The sequence below is a fragment of the Triturus cristatus genome, chromosome 1_2 (genome assembly GCF_964204655.1).
Source record: "Triturus cristatus chromosome 1_2, aTriCri1.1, whole genome shotgun sequence".
Lineage (NCBI taxonomy): Eukaryota > Metazoa > Chordata > Amphibia > Caudata > Salamandridae > Triturus > Triturus cristatus.
Window position 1 is genome coordinate 201,503,796 of NC_140580.1, and position 21,097 is coordinate 201,524,892.

A 21,097-nucleotide genomic window follows, 5' to 3' on the forward strand; every position below is an offset into this window, starting at 1 on the left:
CACTATCATCAATCAAGTTATTGAACAGTATTCTCCCTAAGGGACCACAGACCATAATCGGGATTCAGGGACAGATGTACAAAGCCATTTACTAGTCGCAAACAGCTGCGATTTGGTAAACCACAGGATTTACAATTAAATTGCTGACTGACAGTTAAAAAATCAATTTAGGGATTTGGTTACCGAATTGTTCAATTCGTTTAAGATTGCATTCTGATTGGCTATCAGGAAGAGGCGTGTTTGGAGCACCCCTTTAGAATAGCGGTTCGTAATCTGATGAATCAATGCTTTGTGACCAAAACACAGTTAAAAAACTCATTGAGAAGTTGCCCACTCCAAGCTAGGGTGGTAACACATTCACAAAAGGGAAGGGGTCTCCCCGGTACCCTTTCCCCTTTGTGAATGTGTTGAAAAAAAATGTTTGTAGGTTTTTCCGTTAAATGCAGACCAGTTACCATAAAGGAGATAGTTCTCATTGAAATGAGATCACAGGCATGGTGGTTGGCTGACCCAAGTAGGCCACCTTCCCTGTGATGCCATCCAATCATAGTGCGTCACAATTTGTGACCTACATCCTGAATAATGATCAGGTGGCTTGGATTGCGACCCAATATGATTTAAAATATTGTGACCCAAACTATTAGCACATAGGTTAATTTGTAAACTACTTGTGGCAAATTGCAACCTGAGTTTAGTATATTTGGCACACACATCCTTCTCAATTCATGTTATAGTTTTATTCATTAACCCATTAGCAGAGCGAAAGTGAATTCATCTGTCCATTTGGCCCATCCAGACAATAAAGTATGGCTCCCTGGTCGAGTCAAACCCAGCAACATTAAGCATAGGTTTTTGGAAGGTAACCTATATGCTTCCTATAAGAAACCTTTCTAGGTCTTCGGTGCACGTGGCTTTGATCAGCTGCTATGATGTGTGAGGACTATTTGAAGCATAATTGACTCCTATTTTTCGAGCCACCCCACACTTATTCATGCCTCCTAAATTTGATCTGTACTTGTCCACATTCAAAAAATATCTTAAATAAAAACGGGTCTTTAGAACGCATGTGCTAACAAGAGACTGGACTAAACCCTCATGATCCTCTCCGAATGGCGGTCCTGCTCATGAAGAGAAATCCCTCAGGAGGTCCCGGGATCCCAGATCGAGGAGTGTAGCAATGTCTGACTGGTTCAAGAAAATAGTGATCTTGGATAACACAACTAACAGTCCGACAGTACCGGTCCATTTAGCATCTGTCCTTGTAAACACTCTGGAATGGTTCATCCACGGCGAGGTACAGGGACGTGCGGAGCAGCCTAGAGTGCTGCAAGCGCTTCTAAATGACGTCACCGTTCTCCTGCCTTCCATCTGCTAGGTGCCCTTCCCAGAACGCTCTACCCCCGGCCATCCATGCCACTGGCTCACTCCAGTTGCACTGATAAACTGAGGTAACATTTGCTGCAACGAGAAACCACCAACTCCGCTGTATATATTTACACAGTAGGCCTCTTATGGGACCTTTACCCTCTTTTAACTATTCATAGGATGACTGCCTTTTTATGTGTTTGTAAAATGGAAGAATAAGCACAATGCAAAGAGACATTCACTGGGACACCTGGGATACCCAGATGAAAACACTGGGAAGAGGAGGTGATAAAGCAACAAGTGTGGGATAATAACCACTAGACCACTGGGGAGGACTGGGGGGGGGAGGGGGTCCCTGGGGGTGTGGGAGACCCATTAAAGAGGATTCAGTCGTTGGGACTACGGATGCAACGAAGGCATTTCCCAATCCCTTCACCACTAGTATTTCCAAGAGCAAAGGGATGCATAATGGCCCGATGTACAAGGACCTGCCAACCAGCATATGCAATTTACACCCCACTGATCTGAGAATGGGTATGTCATTTGTGATGTGACCTTTGTACTGATATTGTGCCCTTACAGCGTTGCTAAACGGGTATAATACAAACCTAAAGGAGGAAAGCAAGCTCGTGAATGGCAAGCCATATAGGCTACCCTTCTTTAAGGGCTAGTTGTCTGTTTGACTAGCCTCCTCATTCATTTCACCAGGAAGCCCCTCTTTTAGGGGGCATTTAAGTGTGTTCAGAGTTTAGGAAGTTTGGGGCCTTGTTCTGGGTTTAGGTGTCTGGCTAGTACGTGACAAGAGGGGTATGCCCATGGCCACGTGGGTAAGTTGTCAGCTGTTTGTTGACTGGTCTAGGGCAGCACCATCTTTGTGGTGGCCTAGACATGGCCTCATGTGGTCCTTGTACGAATGGTCTGGGGGACTGAGGTCTTATGAAGCTGAGAGCCTAATGGAATCCAGACATCTAGCTCTAGTTCATGGGCAAGGATTTCAGATGCTGATTTCTATCCACCCAAGGAGCTCTGCCTGAGTCCTGATTATCTTCTAAGTGTTAACTGCTGACTTTTAGGGGTGGCTTGTGCCTTGTGGTCAGAGACTTACCTAACATCGCCGAAATACAATAAATAAAAGTTCAATCAACAACAGTAACACAAAGCTCCAGAATGCTGGCCCCACACCACAAGAAGGGCAATCACCTGTATAAATAGGAAAACAAAAGGGGCCAGGTGCACGGCCATTTTCTGCGGTCGCAAACAGCAAATCGGTCCGTTTGCGACTGCAAAATTGGTCTGCCCTTTGTACAAACCCTAATTTGTGAGTCGTTGACCTATTAACGACTCGCAAAATAGGGTTTGCGACTCACTATTAGGAAGGGGCGTGCCAAGGGTGTCGCTTCCAAATAGTGAGTTACACTTTAATGTAACATAACATAACACGTGTATTTGTAAAGCGCACGTTCACCACTACGGGTATCTTGGCGCTGAATAACAGATGTTTATTGTTACCCAACTCAATGGTACTCATTTTATCGACCTCAGATGGATGAAAGGCTGAGTGGACCCGCCGGGATTTGAACCTGTGACCATGAGGTCGAACACAGGCCCCTGCAGAAGACGCATTACTCCACTGAGCCACCAGACCCGATTGTTTTGCGACCGCAAATGAGGTCGTGAAACACTCGCAGTTTACCACCCATTTCAAAAAGGTGGTAAGCCACTCGCAAACTGGAAGAGGCCCCCAGGGGACCCCTTCCCCTTTGTGACTGGTAGCAAATATATTTTTTAAGAGCAGGCAGTGGTCCCACGGACCACTGCATACGCTTAAAAAATGAAATGGAAACGCTTAATTTTTCTTTTTTAAATGCATCCCATTTTTCTTTAAGGAAACTGGCTGCATTAAAAAAAAAGTTTTATTTAAAAAGCAGTCACAGACATGGTGGCCTGCTATCCCCAAGCAGGTCACCGTCCCTGGGAGTGCTAGCCATTCCCATTGAGGTCGCAAATTGCGACCTGCCTCATGAATATTAATGATGCAGGCCGTTTGCGACCCCATTGGGAATCACAAACTGTCTGAGGCACGGTTGTAAATCACATTTTGTGAGTCGCAAATTGCGAGTCACAAAACGACGCAATTTGCAAGTGGCAAACTGGAAAGGTCGTACATCTGGTCCCATGTCCTTTTTGGCCCAACTGTGTGGTTCTTTCACTGCAAGGGCAGATCCTTCTACAGTAACTAGGGTACCCACACCAGGGTACCCACGCCCCAATACTGAATGACAGGGCTGGGTGGCTTCAGGGCTCCTCCAGCTATGTCCCATTCCACCGTACACCCATCCAATCACAGTGCAGAAGACTGAATAAACACCGCCTGTGGTACTTGATTGCTGAACAAAGACAATAGTGCAACAATAAAAAACAATCACAGTGCAGGAGACTAAATGAACCTCGTCTGTAATACTTCATTGCTGATTAGCAAAGACAACAGTGTATCAATAAAATCGTTAAAGGGGCACACGACTTCTTTTTTATACCCAAATGTACGAGGTAAATAGCCCAGAGCAAGCGCACGTTAGGTGATAAAGCGTTCCGAAACTCACATTGTTATACTTACTTTGAGCTCTAGCGCCCTCTGCTGGTTCTCCTGAAGAAGCTGTTCATTCGCTATACTGTGTCCTTCGTTCTCTTGCTGGAGTTTTCCGTTCTTCAATTGAAATTGCTCCAGTTCTTTGGAAACGCGTTCATTTAAGATCTGGCAAGAGTGAGACAGTAGTTAATAAAACCTCGACGTCTATATGGTAACCCAATACATAAACCCTCCCTCCCTTGAAACTTTAATCCTGGAGCGCGCAGCCGGCACGGCAGAGTGCTTTCGTTTTATGTAAATGGCCCCTTATCGCAGCAGTTGCTGCCAAACCTCGTCCAAGCGCGGGAGCTGCATCGCTGGGGGAAATGTCAACATCTGAAGCGGACTGCGGGCCTCGGAAGCAAAGAGGCCTCACTTGCAGGTGGTGGATAAATATTTTAAGAACCATTTTCCATTTGGCAGAAATCTTTCTAATCATTTCAAATGAGCGTAAACTGACGGCCCTTTTATCAGCTGGCAAGCAAGGACGTTGTTCAGACCTCAGCAAGAAATTTAGTTTCATATGTTTGTTATTCACAGCATATGCGCTGCCAACAGGACATACCCACTCCATTTCCTGATCTTCTTCAAACATTCTGGTTTATAGCTGTTAGATTAATACAAGTGTGATTCAATATTGACAGCAATTTGTGAAGCATGTTGGACTTTTTGAGCTAATTAGCTATGTAAAACAGGAGTACTCTGACGCAAATACGGTGAGTAGCCTCGTTAGCACATTCGTGGACAGCTAAGGTGAGTGTAATCGCTAGCCCCAGGCAGTGTTTAATTTGAGCCGGTGGTTGTATGTGCACAGGGCTGGCCCTAAATCAAACTGACCAGTAGAGCACCCTTAGCGGAAAGAAAGTGGGGTGTTTCTTGTGGGGTGGGGGTGGTCGTTGCGGTGTGAAGGCAGGAGGTGTGAGATAGAAGGGAGGAGGTTGATGGGGTGCTAACAACTACGCTGAGGTACGTTAAATGCTGATTACAAAGGGCCTCATTTATGAAAAGTGTCACATCGCTGCACGAAAGCAACGATGCAACACTTTTCAATGTGCCCTCCTTGCGACACGATGGATGCGCCATATTTATTGGTTTTGCTTTGTTCGCCCTAAGTTGGCAGGGTATGCCCAGACGTGGGTCCCTTGCTCACTTTGCCACTGGACTCAAGCTAGCCTGGCTGATGACAGCTGATTAGCCAGAAACCGGTCCCAGGATGCTTATTTCCGGTCCAGGGAAGACATGGCTTGGCAGTTCGGGCTTGACTGTTCCCATGAGGCACAGGGTCAGACTGATTTGCATATGGCCATGTCTGAACTGGGGTGGCGGAGTGAGCTAAAGAATGATGATGGATTAAACCCAGATCAGTTGACTGGGGGTGAGTGCTTGCAATGCTCAACACTCCGTCCATCATCCCCTTTGGTTTTGCTTTGTTCGCCCTAAGTTGGCAGGGTATGCCCAGACGTGGGTCCCTTGCTCACTTTGCCACTGGATTCAAGCTAGCCTGGCTGATGACAGCTGATTAGCCAGAAACCGGCCCCAGGATGCTTGTTTCCGATCCAGGGAAGACATGGCTTGGCAGTTCGGGCGGGACTGTTCCCATGAGGCACAGGGTCAGACTGATTTGCATATGGCCAAGTCTGAACTGGGGTGGCGGAGTGAGCTGTAAAGAATGACGATGGATTAAACCCAGATCAGTTGACGGGGGGGTGAGTGCTTGCAATGTTAAACACTCCGTCCATCAGACTCTTTGGTTTTGCTATATTTATTGTACATCGCACCATGTCGCAAGGAATGACAGAAACATCAGGAATCCTGACGTATCTGTTGGTGTAAAACCCATGCATTGCTGTACATGCAAAGGGGTTCAGCACTATTTAAAAAGAGTCCGTTGTATTGAAAGGAATGTCCAAGACGTCAAAATGATTTTCAAATGAATTCTTTTCTTTATTTGATCTTTTCACAGGCATAGAATATCACAGTCTTAATTGCATAAGAAAGCCATAGCCGACGCGTTTCGTCTCCTGCAAGGAGACTTCTTCAGGGCAAACAAATGACCTATTTCATAGAAATTCTTCAGTTAAGGAAAAAGTATTAGTGTAGATAGGGGCATGTGTAGACCTTCAATCAGTATCGGTTAATAACCGAAAAAAATATGATATCTCTAGCTATTTTCTGGTGGCACTCGTGGATAAATAGAAGTGCGAAATCTTCGTTAAATCTCCCGCTCCACGGTATTCAATACCTAAACGGCATGGTAGCCCGTATCCGTGTTTCTACAGTCTCGAGTGATTGTAGAAACACGGATACGGGCTACCATGCCGTTTAGGTATTGAATACCGTGGAGCGGGAGATTTAACGAAGTTTTCGCACGAGTATTCTATTTATCCGCGAGTGCCACCAGAAAATAGCTAGAGATATCATATTTTTTTCGGGTATTAACCGATACTGATTGAAGGTCTACACATGCCCCTATCTACACTAATACTTTTTCCTTAACTGAAGAATTTCTATGAAATAGGTCATTTGTTTGCCCTGAAGAAGTCTCCTTGCAGGAGACGAAACGCACCGGCTATGGCTTTCTTATGCAATTAAGGCTGTGATATTCTATGCCTGTGAAAAGATCAAATAAAGAAAATAATTCGTTTGAAAATCATTTTGACGTCTTGGACATTCCTTTCAATGCAACGGACTCTTTTTAAATAGTGCTGAACCCCTTTGCATGTATATTTATGACAGGACTTGTTCCTAATTGAGGAGCCCAGAGGGAAGTGTTCCTCGGTTCGCTGCACTATTGAAGTTTATGTTAACGACACTATTCACTTGTCAGGTGCGGTAATATAGCCTTCACCCTCTTCGCATTTGTTAAAAACCCATGCATTGCTGTAGTTGTGTCGTAAGCATGATGCACCTCCAGCAATGCATGGGGGAGGCCTATTTCCATTGCACTGCATCACCCTTATGCCTGCTGTGAGGCAGACGTAAGGTTGTGGCGCAGTAGCGTCCAAGAAGTGGTGCAGTGAAATCTGATAGATTTAACTACGCCACTTCTACGAGGCTTTCTCAAGTGGGAACGCCCACACTCCATACATTATACCTGACGTAGGTATAATGTAGCGCAGGCATTTACAAAGTGACGCATCTGCTTAGATACGTCACTTTGTAAATATTGTGCAACGTGGCACATTATTTACGTCACCGCTGTGTCACAAAAAGTGATGCAACGGCGCCGTAAAAAGTATCGCAAGCCTTCATAAATAAGGCCAAAAGTCCTTAACAGGACCAGATTGAGACCAAGTGGGATGGACAAACTGCTGTTTGAATGACATTAAGTCAAGCAGCTCCCTGCTGTGTCCCTTGGAATACTTGCGCCACAGGCCTGGGCCCAGCTCGCCCATACCCTAGCCTGTGCGGGCTACCAGCACTTATTTTTGTGGACCAGCACTTATTTTTCTACATCAGGTACTTACTAACTGCAATAGAGGGAAAAATACACATATCAGAAAGATGACGCGAAAGACGACAAAACCCTCACAAAGGAAGAAAGCAGGAACCTGGATGAGTGAGATTTCTTGTCCGTGAGTGTCTCGTAGTGGATTAAAGAGGCAGAAGGTGGATTTAAGACTGCGCAGCCTTAGTATTCTGTGAGCTGACATTCAATTACACCAGCAGCGGTCTTCGGAGTTGAGCTTCGGGCATCACCACTCTTTATTTTACAAATTAAGCAGTGTAACCTCCATGTTGTCACTTTCAAGTTCTATAATCTAACAAAAATGGTGCTTATATTTGAATCATTATATAAATAACTCATTCAGTGTAGTTCTATTTTAATTTCACTATTACAAATGTGAGATTTTGACCCTATAAAATATATCTTGACCTGAAAGGAAGAACATATAAACTATTTAAGGGAACGGCGCAAACATATGGTCTGTCAAAAGCTCATGGCCCACCCCAAGTGGTGATCTTAAGAAGTAATAAGCATGGTCAGCTCCCTTCATGGATACTGGATGTCTAGTGCTTCGCTCGCCTTGTTCCCTTGATCTACTTTTAGATCATTGCTGTGTACATTTGATGGCTTCGTTCTATACATTCTGAGCAAGTTGCCCACTTCGGCCATACCCATTGTTTCAGAAGGGGCGGAGCTCTTGTTCTGTAGTACGCTAAGAGCATCCTGCTGATGGATGTCTCTACCTCTGTGCCTGATGAGGTCAGTCATGGAGGTGACTTTCATGTTCACAGAAAGGGGATAGCTCACTATTTCATTGCAGAACGTGGTGTCAAATGTGTATGATGCCATACACAAATACACTCGTTTTGTTCCCACTCATAAATTGGGGGTTGAACAGAGAGAGGGCAATTTAAACAAGAATTGGCATATCCAATAGGTCTCGCCTTTGGGACCTTATAAGTGTTTAGCCATGCAACAGTTGCATAACTAAATACTTATAAGGTTCCAAAAGCGAGACCTATTAGCTATGCCAAGCGGCCGTACAGCGAAAGTGATCGCGATCAAACAGAAAGTGAAAGTAATCGCGGCAAAGCACCGCGCGCGCGCCCGCGCACATGCACTGTAGCTCTAGGCTGGCCTGGTAGCACGTTTTGGAGCCCTGTCAATAAGTCTCGCCAGACCAGCGCATGCGCTAGGTCAGGCGAGACCTAAAAATCATGCTTATTCATAATGAAATACCATATTGGATTATGCACAAAGTAGTGTTATTTTTAGTAAAAATGTTGGCGGTTTGATAGAAAGGAATAACAAATGCAAGCCACACTGGTGTATCCCAAAATTCTGTAAAAGTGCTAATTTTATCTCCACCGATACATTACAAAACTGAATAGTATATCTGTAAATCTATTTATCAAACTACAACCCACTTTTACAGTTGTGCATAAGGCATCGTCTATCTATGTGTTGCCCTATATTTGTCTAAAACTTTCTTTATGTAGAAAAGTGCCTTTTGTGTATGGTCACCCCCCCCCCCTTTTATGTATATTTTTTATTGAAAGTTTTTCCAATGCCAAGAATACAATCACAGAACAAAAACCCAAAGAGACTCTGGCATAGCAACCCCGTAAATATCATATTGCGATCACTCCCATACCCTCCCAACCCCCCCACCGTGCACATTTGGATTGTTACATTCCGGTGAGTCACCTGACTCAGCGGTGCAAGACATCAGATAGGAGGCATGTGGACCCACAAGTCTTTTGGCCTTGACAACGGAGAAAGTTCCTCGGCTATGTTTCAAGCTGAGTCTTACAATATGGCAGGTGTTGGAACCAGTCTGCGTGTTTTGGTGCCCTCCTCCCGCCCCAACACATTGACACTTTGCGTTTGGCTGACAACAGTGACACTGCTACTAGTTTGCGATTCGTCAGTTGGAGTGATTTGAGAAGGTCTGACAGACACACCTTGGAGGAGCAGTCCGCGTGCTCCTCTACTATCATCGATATAGTTTGTGTGACGTGTGTCCAGTACTGAGCCACCGGGTTGCATAGCCACGCCTGATGGAAAAAATCTGCCTCAGCGTGCCCAGATCGCACAAAGGACACCGCCGACCGCAGCCCAAATTTGTACAGTTGAAGGGGAGAGTAATAGGCCTGCTGCCGATATTTAAAATGGATGATCCTGAGATTGCAATTGGACGTGAGTTTGTCTAATAGAGTACAGCAGAATTCCCATTCTGTCTGAGTCAATGGGTCGTCTGAGGTCTTGTTCCTTTTATCTCTGGCCATGTCTGTACACCCACTGTGTTCGGTCTGGGAGGAGTCGTATAGTCTGGTGATGAGTATTTTCCGGTCTGTACATGAGAGTAGGGTTTTTAAGGATCGAATTGTGGGTGGTTCCTGTGGAAAGGTGGGGTGTAAGGCTTTCATAGCTGCTTGCAGTATGTAATACACAACATTTTGTAGGGGTGTGAAGTCCAGATGCCCCCCAAACTCCATGGACGTGATGAAGGATCCTTCGGGGAATGAGTCCCCCATGACCCGCAGCCCCGCTCCCTTGGTATGGCTGGTGCCCCTGGCTCCTTCATGACTGATAAGGATGGGTGGTGTAGTAGGGGTAAGGATGGCTCATACAGTGGAGTCTTTCCCGCACGTACAGCTAATGCCTGCCATGCTCTAGTCGTGCTGTTTAATGGGCCGATTATTTTGAGCGTAGTTGTAAGTGGTACATGCTGTAGGACAGCAGTAAGAGGGATTGGGTAAGCTTCATCGTGTTTGATAGGGGTGTGGGACATTTATCGTTGGGGGTGAAACCAGTAGTGGGCAAAGTGGCTTGGGCGCACAAGTAACATAGGTGAAAATCCGGGGCGTAAAATCCTCCATGGATGTAGGGGAGTGTGAGCGTCTGCCAGCTAACTCTGGCTTGTGTACCAGCCCAAGTTAGGGTCATCCAGCAGGATTGTAGCTATTTAAAGAAGGCCTGTGTCAATGGAATGAGATAGTTATAAAAAGGTATAAAAACTTAGGTAACACAACCATTTTTATGAGTGCCAGCCAGTCCGCTAGCAACAGAGGGAGGAGGGTCCAGCGGGCTACTTGATCTTGCAGTTTCGAGATAGCAGTGCTATAACTTTGGCAGATCACGACTTCAGTGTCTCAATGTAGCCATACCCCAAGTATTTTAGTGGTTCTGAACACCACTTGAATGGGTTTTCTAGTACATGGGGTGCTGTGGCAGGGATCAGCTGGAAGATGACTGATTTGGACCAGTTAATGCTCAGGCCAGAGTACCATTCATATTTAACGTACTCAAGCACCATTGGATCCAGGTTCATCCTCGGGTCTCTCACATACACCACCATATCATCAGAGTATAGGGAGATGGCCAGGGGGTGTTGACGAAAGTGTAGGGCTGCGAACGAGTGTTTTTGTCTAATGATGCAAGAGAGGGGCTTCAGTGCTAGGGCAAATAGATCAGGGAGAGCGGCCATCCCTGCCACGTTTCCCTACAGATACGTATGGGGTCGGAAATTATGCCGTTCACCCGGATTTGAGCAATTGGATCGGAGTATAGTAGGCGGATCCAGTGTATGAAGGTCGGCGGCACTCCCACCGAGTCAGTACAGTGGACAAGTATGGCCATTGTACAGAATCGAACGTCTTTGCAGCATCGATGAAGGCCCCGCGGCTGGCAATGATGGGTTCAATTGATGCAAAACTGCAAATAGCGTGTGGAGGTTGTGAGTGGTGGATCGCGAGAGGACAAATCCACCCTGGTCTGGCAGGACCATGGACAGCAACAGGAGTTGCAGTCGGGATGCAATGTTTTTCACGAGGATTTTGACATCAGTGTTGATTAATAGTAGTGGACAACATGAATCGACCTTCTCGGGTGCTTTGCCTGGTTTCAGTAGTGCAATTAACAGTGCCTCCTGCAGGGTAGGAGGTAGCGAGTGGCTCTCATATGCCTCCTGGAACATCTCCATGAGGTGAGGTATAAGTATCTCTGCGAACACCTTATAAAATGTGCCAGGAAGGCCATCACCTCCAGGCATTTTCCCATTTGGTAATACACTTATGCCGTCACCAACCTCCTCTGCCAATATTGGCTAGCTCAGAAATTCCCTCTGCCGCAGCGACAGCCACACCAGTGCAATGTCATTAAGATATATTGTTGTTTCAGGCTCATTCGCAGAGGGACCTGTGCTGTATAATTTTGTATAAAAATCAACGAAGCTATTTAGGATCACCTGGGATTTGTGACATCATACCCCATCCGGGGTGGTAATGGTTAGTACCGAGCCTTTGTTTTCATCGAAATATTGCATAGTTGCCTTTCACACCCCGTCTCTAAAAATTGCATCTAAAAGGGCGCTGGTCTGCAATCTCCATTGAAAGGGTTGAGGTGCCATGGATGGAAGCGCCAGAGACAAGAAAAAAGGAGAGTGATCCGACAGCGTTCTGGGTAGGTGATGAACGTCCACCACCCATGTGCTGGCCTCCTCGGACACCAACCAGTAATCCAGTTGTGACCACATGTTGTGCGCAGGAGAGATGAACGTGCCTTCTCGGCCTCCTGGGTGGTGAACTCGACAAACATCAGTGAGTCTGTAGTCTACCATTCCCTCTCTAAGTACTTTGGCCGCCTGGTGATCCTGTCCCAAGGCGGCGGCAGATCTGTCCATGTGAGGGTCTAGTGGGAAGTTAAAGTCTCCACCCTAGAGGATAGTGGACGGTTGTAGGTAATATATTCGGGTGCAGAGAGTGGTGTATATTTCGGGGTCATCAATATTAGGACCATATATGTTGATTAGGGTCAGTCCCGTCCCACCACAGTTGACCTGCCAAATGATGTATCTTCCTTTATTGTCCGTCTCGGAATGGAGCGTGCTAAAGGGGCTCTACTGACCAGGATGAGAACTCCCCTAGAATAGGAGGAGGCCAGTCTCGTGTTTGCCCACCTCGTCCCGATCCTGGAGACCGATTGCACAGTAAGATGAGTCTCCTGTATGAATTCATTGTACGTTCCAGGTGAGAAATTGAGGGCACCACCCACTGCACTCATGCCCTCTAGGTCTGCATCTTCATGACTAGTGTGGGTTTTGCGAGGCAGGGAGCGTGTCAGTATATTCGATTGCTAAGTAGCATGTACACTGATTCTCAACAAAGGTACAGCATATCCACCCCCCTCTCACTTCAGCGTAAAAAACTTGCCAAAGCCATCCCCAATGCAATAAAAACTCACAATACATTGAAACACACATTAGTCACACACATCTTAGCCTAATGGGGTGTACCCTCTCGGGGAGAGCAAAATGCCAACAACCCTCTGAAGGAACAGAGGGGGCCAGGAAATTAATAATCATTGCCGGGCCATAGAGCAGGTTATCATAGGGGAGAACAACCCCTATCATTAATTATAAGTCATTGAATGGCATCTAGTATGACATTGTAAGCTATGTGCTCTAGCGTAGGGCTGCCTATTAGTTCATCAACGGGCCACGACATGCCCTGCAATTGCAGGCACACCACGTTATACGAACACAGTGTATTACAAAGGTTCAATGCATATCATCAGACATCTTACAACTTATCTGCAAGAAATTTTGGTGGCATTAGGCAAAGTACATTAGTCCCCAGCATCCGTAGTATTCACATAAGAGCGTGGAGAGGTGCAATGGTGGTGGAGACCGCGCTTGCAGGGATCTGTATGCACATTCTACAATTAGTACTGCTGACATTTGCTTGCTTCCAAACACCTCTCTTAGCATTTTCTCCACATAGTTTTCTAGTCGGCTGGTATTTGTGGACTCTGGAATGCCCATTATGCGCAAGTTATTGCGGCGCAAGCCTGCCTCCAAGTCCTTGTTCTTGGCCTGGAAGACAGCTAAAATTGTATCCATGTTCATCTGTTTACGAGTTAGTGCTCGTAGGTCGTCTTCAGTTTCGGATATGCGTAGCCCTGCTGTGGCAAGGCAGGCGGCATGCTTGTCAAGTGTTTCAGCCATGGTGTCCATGAGGATATTGAGGGCTCTGCTGCATAGCCAGCAGGTTAGCTTCCAAGGATGCTCCAGTCTAGGGTGGCGACTCCTGCTCAGAGTTGGAGTTCACATACTGTGAGGGTTTGGATGTCCGTTTTGCCTCGAAAGTAAGTCAGGACTGCTGCTTTTACGCCTTCCCCATGGGGGATGAATGGTGATCTATGTGCCAGGTGCAAAGAGGTGTTAATTCCGTTCCACAGGGGGCGTGGCTTGGTGCTCGGCAAGATGGCCGCACTTTAGTGTTGCTCTGCCGGCCGCCGATAACTATCCTGACTATATCCTTCCCCCATCGAGCTATTTGCTGCTCAGCCTTATGGAACTGCCTTGCTGACGCCGAGACCTCTGTGGCGATGTAATTTGAGCTGAGTTGTGCCTAATCTGGGAGGATCGGCGGTGAACGAGAAGTGCCGGAGTGGCGGTAATGGTGGCGTGCTGAGATCGGAAGTTCAGATCGCCGTGTATTGGAGTTGCATGTTCCCCATCGACTGTCACGCTGGGCGGCCCGGAGCGAGAGGCGGGGAGCGCTGCCTGCGGTGACTCTGCCTTCGCAGCTGGACTCGGCGCTTTCACCTGAGCTGGTGGGTGCCGGAGGGGAGCGGGGGACCTGAGCGCGGTGCCTGGGGACTTGGACCTACGCTAGCGGCCGGCGCAGACTGCCGGAGCAGGCCGCGGGGGCTCTGGGCGGCTTTCTCCTGCCGCGGTGCGGCCCTGCTGGGATATCCTTCTCTCATCTCCCTTCATGTGACTATAGAGTGTGCGGCTCAGCCGTTGTTTCGTTGCCTGCAGGTGCCTGGAAAAAGTAGCGGAGGGGGCCGCAGTCGGATGCGGCGAGGCGGGCGGTGCTAGAATGAACTGGCTGGACTGGGAGCTGGAGAGTCGGGCCGTGGATAGGTATCGGAACGGTGCCCTCGTGTGGAGTCAGCTTCCTCTTCTCTGGCGTGGGTGCCCCCGCCCCCCCCTCTCTCTATTACTGCTGTGGGACAAAACTGTATAGCTGACATATCGCACTTCCTGCGGGTCCTCGATGGGAGCTAGAAGTTGCCGCCTTGAGTACACTGGGGCATAACACGCTGGATGTGACGAGCTGGCTGCCGCCCCCCCCCCCTTCCACCCCATGCGCTATACCTGTGTGGATAAAGAGCCTGAGATTCTGTGGAGGACTTTTTCCGGAAGTCTCTTCCTGATCACGCCGCCTGTGTACTGGCTGGTGCTCAGCTGGGGTCGGTCTGCGGCTGAGAGAGGGAGGTGGCACTTCTTGGCTATTGTGTAAATCGGACTGGCAGGAGGGAGGCATCATGGGCAAATCGGAGAAGAGTCAACCGCGTCTCACGTTTGAGCTGCGACAGGGACCCAAATCGGCGCAAACTTCGGAATTGGATTCTGCGCAGTCCCCTACAGCGTTGGAGAAATTGCTTGCAGCGATTCACAAAAGTCTCCAAGCAATAGATGCCAAGATTGAGGCTCTAAACGGTAGAGTGGATCATTTTTCTGCCAAGCTGGACAAGCAGGCGGCGCGACTCGGAGATGCGGAACAACGCATTTCCGATGCGGAGGAGGGCCTACAACAGGTCGCCGCAAAGACATCAGACATTACGAAAATCCTAGCTGTCATTCAAGCAAAGAATGAGGATATTGAAGCGCGCTCAAGGCGCAATAACATTCGCGTATTGGGCCTTCCGGAGTCTACGAACTTTGGGCGACTGGAGGATTATATGGAGGAGATGTTTCACGCAATATATGGAGCTGACCACTTATCTACCCTCTTCGCGGTTGAACGTGCTCACAGAGCTTTGGCTCCTCCTGGCGCTTCTCCGAGGCCAATAATTGCCAGGCTGTTAAATTTTAGGGACCGTGACACTATCCTGCGCACAACGCGTCGAAAGGGCACAACGACCTACCAAAATAATGTTCTGTCCTTTTATCCGTATTTTACAGCAAATGTGCAGGCAGCGCGGAAGGAATTTCAAAATGTCAAGAAGGTATTGATCAAGGACCGGATCCCGTACGCGATGCTCTATCCAGCCAGGCTGCGCATTGGAGAGGCAGCAGATGGCAAGATTTTCACGAGTCCTAAGCTCGCGATGGAACACGCCAAGTCCCTGAAACATCAGCAGAAATCCTCGGAACAGACATCAGACATCGATGACTGAACAGTAAGAGGGGCTTTGCCCCGCACGTGGACTTGGTCCACCTCTCAGACTATATGGACTGTGTGGATCGTCTGAATCGCTTGCTTGTTTGCTAACTGCTTTGCTGTCATCCTATATTTGCTCTGCTGTTTTGAATTTTGATATGTGCGTAGGCTGCAGTCTGTACCATGGCTGTTCTTTTTGTGTTCTAGTTTCACTGCGTAAGTGCTTGATTCTGCATGCGAAGGGCTGGGGGAGTGACTGTATGCTCCCTTGCCCCGCGCTAGCCTTTGGGTGTTTGCGGGGGTCTTAATATACGGCTTTACCTAATGTGAATTTGGTGTGAATAATGATATGGCTATGGTGGTGGGAAGTTACTGAATACTGGCGGCCCCCTCCCTAGTAGATCTGGGAGTGGATCATGCCGCTACGCCCCCAATGGGTATTCCCCACCTGGGATATCATGGTTTGTTAATTTTGTTGGGGCGGAAGGTTTCTATGGGGCAGGTCTTTAGCGAATTGGGGTTGCTGAAGTGGGTGGGGGGTGGGGGGGATTGTTTTAATTTTTCCAGTCTTTGGCGCACCAATTGGAGAAGCTTTGAAACTTTAACTCTGTGTGGCTTTGTATGCATATCTGTTGATCGGGGTACTACGAATTCTGTCTGGTTTCTCGCTATAGATGAAGGGTGCATCGTATAAATGTATGACTTGGAATGTCCGAGGGTTAAATACACCTAAGAAGACCAGGCAAGTGTTGGCGCAACTGGACAGGCATGGGGTGCAAATTGCTCTGCTGCAAGAAACTCACTTACATAAGCACACTAAAAGATGGGCGACCTATCGTCTTGCTTCATCGTACTCCACATATGCGAGGGGGGTTCTTATTTTAATCAAGAAGGGGGTGCCATTCACACCTGTAAAGACTTGCGTAGATAGCGAGGGCCGCTGGGCTATGGTACAGGGCAAGCTGGGTAGAGTATTGGTGACGATAATCAATACATATGGCCCAGTGGTGGATGATGCTACGCCCTTCCTGACAATGATTAGTGCTCTGCGAGCCTGGCCGGAGACTGCACTTATTTGGGGGGGTGACCTCAATACACACCTTGACCCACGCGTGGATAAATCCAACCCGGCAGGGGCACGCATGGTTAAAGTGGCACAATGTATCCGTGATGTTATGGTAGAAATGGGACTAGTGGATGCCTGGCACCTGCGAAACGAGGGTGTCCTAGAAGGTACGCACATAACCTCAGCATTTAGCAGCTTGTCTCGGCTGGATTACTGGCTGCTCAATGAAGAAGCTAATGGCTGGGTAGAGGGAGTCCACGCGCTCCTGCGGACTCTGTCTGACCATAACCCTGTGGTGCTGGACATGCTCATACCGGAAAACCCGCATCGGCCATTCACATGGCGCTTCCGAGCAGACGCACTGTTAGACCCGCTTTATGTTGAGAGTATTAAGACTGCTATTACACAGTACTTTGAGCAGAATGTGGGCTCTGTTGACAGTCAGGCGATTCTGTGGGACGCCTTCAAGGCGACGATAAGAGGGATTTGTATAAGTACCTCAGCGGGAATTCTTAAAGCTATACGAGGACAATTACATAAGATTGAACAGCAGCTTAGGGATCTAGAATCCCAACATAACAGTGCACCATCCGCTGAGGTTTTGGCCAGAATACATGAACATGTAGAGGAATATAACTCTTTAGCGGACACAGAAATGAAATATATGTCCAAGAGGCATGTAGCCAGGGCCTATGGTGAGGGGGGTAGACCAGGGAGAGTGCTAATAAATAGACTTACAGAACGCCTAAACAATCCCCCGATCGATCAGATAATCAACGGTGATGGGGTGGCTCATTATTCTCAAAGCGCTATAGTAGAGCAATTTCGTAGTTTCTACGCTTCCCTATATACTACTCGAGAAGGCATGACGGACAAAGCGATGGATGATTACCTAGGGGACACGGCCTGTGCATGGCTGTCTGATGATCACAGGAAATATTTAAGTCTGCCTATAGAAGAGAGCGATGTCAGGGAAGCGATTTTCTCTCTGCCCAATAATAAGGCTCCTGGGCCGGATGGCCTAACAGCAGAATTTTATAAGGCATATGCGGATCTCCTTATCCCCCACTTACTTGAAGTATATGCAGAGGCTCACGAATCAGGCAAACTACCTCCATCGATGAGGCAAGCCTTAATTGTCACATTGTTGAAGAAAGACAAATCTCCTTCGCGATGCGACTCCTACCGCCCGTTATCATTGATTAACCTCGATGCTAAGATATTAGCGAAAATTATGGCACTCCTTGTGCTCCCGGACCAGGCTGGGTTCATACCGGGCCGTTCTACGTCCTTGAATCTTCACACCATGTTTGCTATGTTCCATGTGCTCAATCCTGATCTTTCGGCAGTCGCAGTGTTGTTAGATGCTGCGAAAGCTTTCGACTCTATAGAATGGAAATACATGTGGCACATTTTAAACAGAATGGGGTTTCCTCCCGTATTTGTACGTGGGATTCAGATTCTATATACTGAAGTCTCAGCGAGGGTCAGGGTGGGTGGACTTACATCAGAACCTTTCTGTATGGAACACGGCATTAGACAGGGCTGTCCCCTTTCCCCCCAACTTTTCGCTATAGTTTTGGAACCGCTGGCTGGTAAAATTAGACAGACCCACAGGGCTGCTGCTCTGAATTTCCAAAATAGACCGGTTGGAATCTCTCTATATGCGGACGATATGGTCCTGTATGTTCGGGAACGGCAACGCTATCTCTCCCAGGTTATTTGTGAATATATTAGATTCGGCCTCTTCTCGGGTATTCAGATAAATTGGGAAAAATCTGTTATTATTCCTCTAACATTAGTCACATCATCGCCCCAGATCGAATTCCCTCTAATGTGGTCCGAAGAGCCGGTTAAGTACTTAGGGGTGTGGATTCACCGAGATATTGAGGTAGTGATTAGAGAGAATTATTTAAGGACATACTCGCTGTTAGTGCAGCAGATTGACCGCTGGGTTGGTTTGCCGTTGTCCCTGGCAGATCGCATAGCGCTGATCAAGATGGTCGTTCTCCCTAAATTTTTGTATCTCTTTTGTAACATCCCCATCCCATTGACAAAGCATTTTTTTAAACGGTTCAAACTCAACTGCTGAAGTTGGTCTGGGGGAATAAGCAACCGAGGATTAGCTGGCACACATTGACGTTGACCTATGAAAAAGGGGGATTCAAAGCGATTTCTATGTATATTATTTATGTGGGCAGGCTCAATATGCGTATTACTGGTTCAGGCCCTATGCTTTCATTCTGCATGTAGCCATAGAGGAAGGAGATGCACACCCAGTACCATTGAGGAGCATCATTACTCACACCAGCAGACAGACGCCTAAATCTGAGATAAATACAATAGATGCCACCATTGCAGCGTGGCAAGAGATTGAGAAGCGAACACATAAACTTCCTTTGTACGCCCCAGCATTACCCATTGCAGGGCATGCTGCCCTATCAGTAGCCTGTGAGCGCGGCCCTGTCACGGCTCTCGGAGAGGCAGGCATTACACTCATGAGTGATTTATATCCAGGAGGGAGGTATATCGCGAGCAGTGATTTAGCCTACATACAAAATCCCACACTATTATTTCAGTACACTTGTTATAGACTCCGACGAGCAATGAAAGATCACTACACTAGTTTTCCGGTAGGAACCAGAAACGTTACAGGCGCTGCAATGATACTACTAGCCCCAAATCGAAAGAAGTTGGAAACCAAATTGTATAAAGCAGTTGAGGGGGACACAGTTCATGGGGTGGACAAAAGTTTGGAGAGATGGAACACGGTAGAGGTGCCGCCGATCACTGACACAGAATGGAAACAGATTTGTATGTTAACGTCGAACTGCAACTTGCGTATCATTCATCTAAAATGTCAGAACACAAACTGTGCACACATTAAATTCAGTGTATAATGCGTAATAGCATATTGTTTCAAAACAAATCCAAATAACAAAACAACTGAAGAAAGCAAGGGACCACAAGACAAAGAGGTAAATTCAGTCTTTCTGTTTATGGAGAGTTCAGATATTCCAGCCAGCCAACACGTGTTTCGTCAAGGGGCACAAGAACCCCAGACTTCTTCAGGGCTTCTCTAAGTATGGCGAATGTATCAGACCTCAAACCTGGTGATAATTCTGACCCAGTAGGTCTTATCATTCATGCAGACCGGGAGTATTCAATGATGCAATTGTAGGAAACAAATAATCCGAAACAATACGGCCGTCCAAGTAAAGCCGATTTGAATTGCCTCGACTCTAAGACGAGTACATCCAAAAGTCACAGCCTGATTATCTCCGCGTGTGGTTATGTGCACACACATAACCATTATACGCATTATACACTGAATTTAACGTGTGCACAGTTTGTGTTATGTCTGTATAGTGGGCTGTGGCCCACCACTAGAGGGTTTAGGGGTATTTCTCCCTCTCCTGTGGCACCGTTTCAGATATATTTAAGCTCACACGAGAACGTAAATAAAGAGAGCGCTCAGAAATAACCTGACAGAACAAATAACACCCCCCTGTTTGTTATTCATCTAAAATGTATTCATCAAGTGTACTACACTCCTAAAAAGCTGCACAGAATGGGTTTGCGAGAGTCGGCCTCTTGCAAGAGATACGGGTTGGATGGGGCGGACTTTCTCCATCTGGCATGGCAATATGTGTGTGAGGGTGTGCCAATATTGGGAACAGATGATTGGTCTTATCAATATCATGACTGGTCAGGTGCTTCAGGTTGCGTCACTGGTGAGTCTGCTTGGACATGTCCCCCAGTTGACAGTGGTGAGGGGCAAGTTCATCAGAATAGCCCTGCTGGTAGCTAAACGGCGAGTCTTATTCACGTGGGACAGCCGACTGAGCCCGAAAGCTGATCTGTGGCTTAAGGACATGGTTTACTGCCGTAAACAGCTGGAGGAATTGCCAACGTCCTCTCGTTCCAAGGCTATATGGGCTCCTCTTAGGGAATACCTTCAGGCACAGAGCGAACTAAGCTCGGAATAGTCACACATGTTCTGGTGTCTTTCTTTTTTGAATGCTAAGAAACACTCGGACAATACAATACTGGGAAGAGTTTGTGGTATTCTGTACCTATGTATGTAACACGGAGAACACTCAGGAAAAACGTATCATTGACTGTGATGTTTTATCGTATGTACATTGTTATATTGTTTGCTATCGCATTATTGAAGTAGGGGGGGAGTATCTTTATAGCACTTTTTTGAGCTGCAGATCTTGTACTATACTGCTTCTACCCAATAAAAACCTACTTTAAAAAACAAATAAATAAATAATTCTGTTCCACAGTGAGCCAGGGGTCTGAGCGGCCCTCCTCCTGTGTCCTGGTACCGTGGGCCTGCAGCAGTAGTTGAGGGAGGGCTATGTTTTGCAAGTCCAATGTCAGGAGTGTGCACTACATTGTCTCTGGGTTCC

At 47.2% G+C, this 21,097-nt stretch overlaps 1 protein-coding gene across 1 annotated transcript in view; it reads right to left on the reverse strand.

Annotated features, from left to right (window-relative positions):
* CFAP58 (cilia and flagella associated protein 58) overlaps positions 1-21,097 on the reverse strand; it is a 617,117-nt gene that overhangs the window by 358,518 nt on the left and 237,502 nt on the right. The window contains exon 6 of the mRNA XM_085603453.1: positions 3,980-4,117. Coding sequence (XP_085459579.1) covers positions 3,980-4,117 — 138 coding nt within the window. The remainder of the gene's footprint in view (positions 1-3,979; positions 4,118-21,097) is intronic.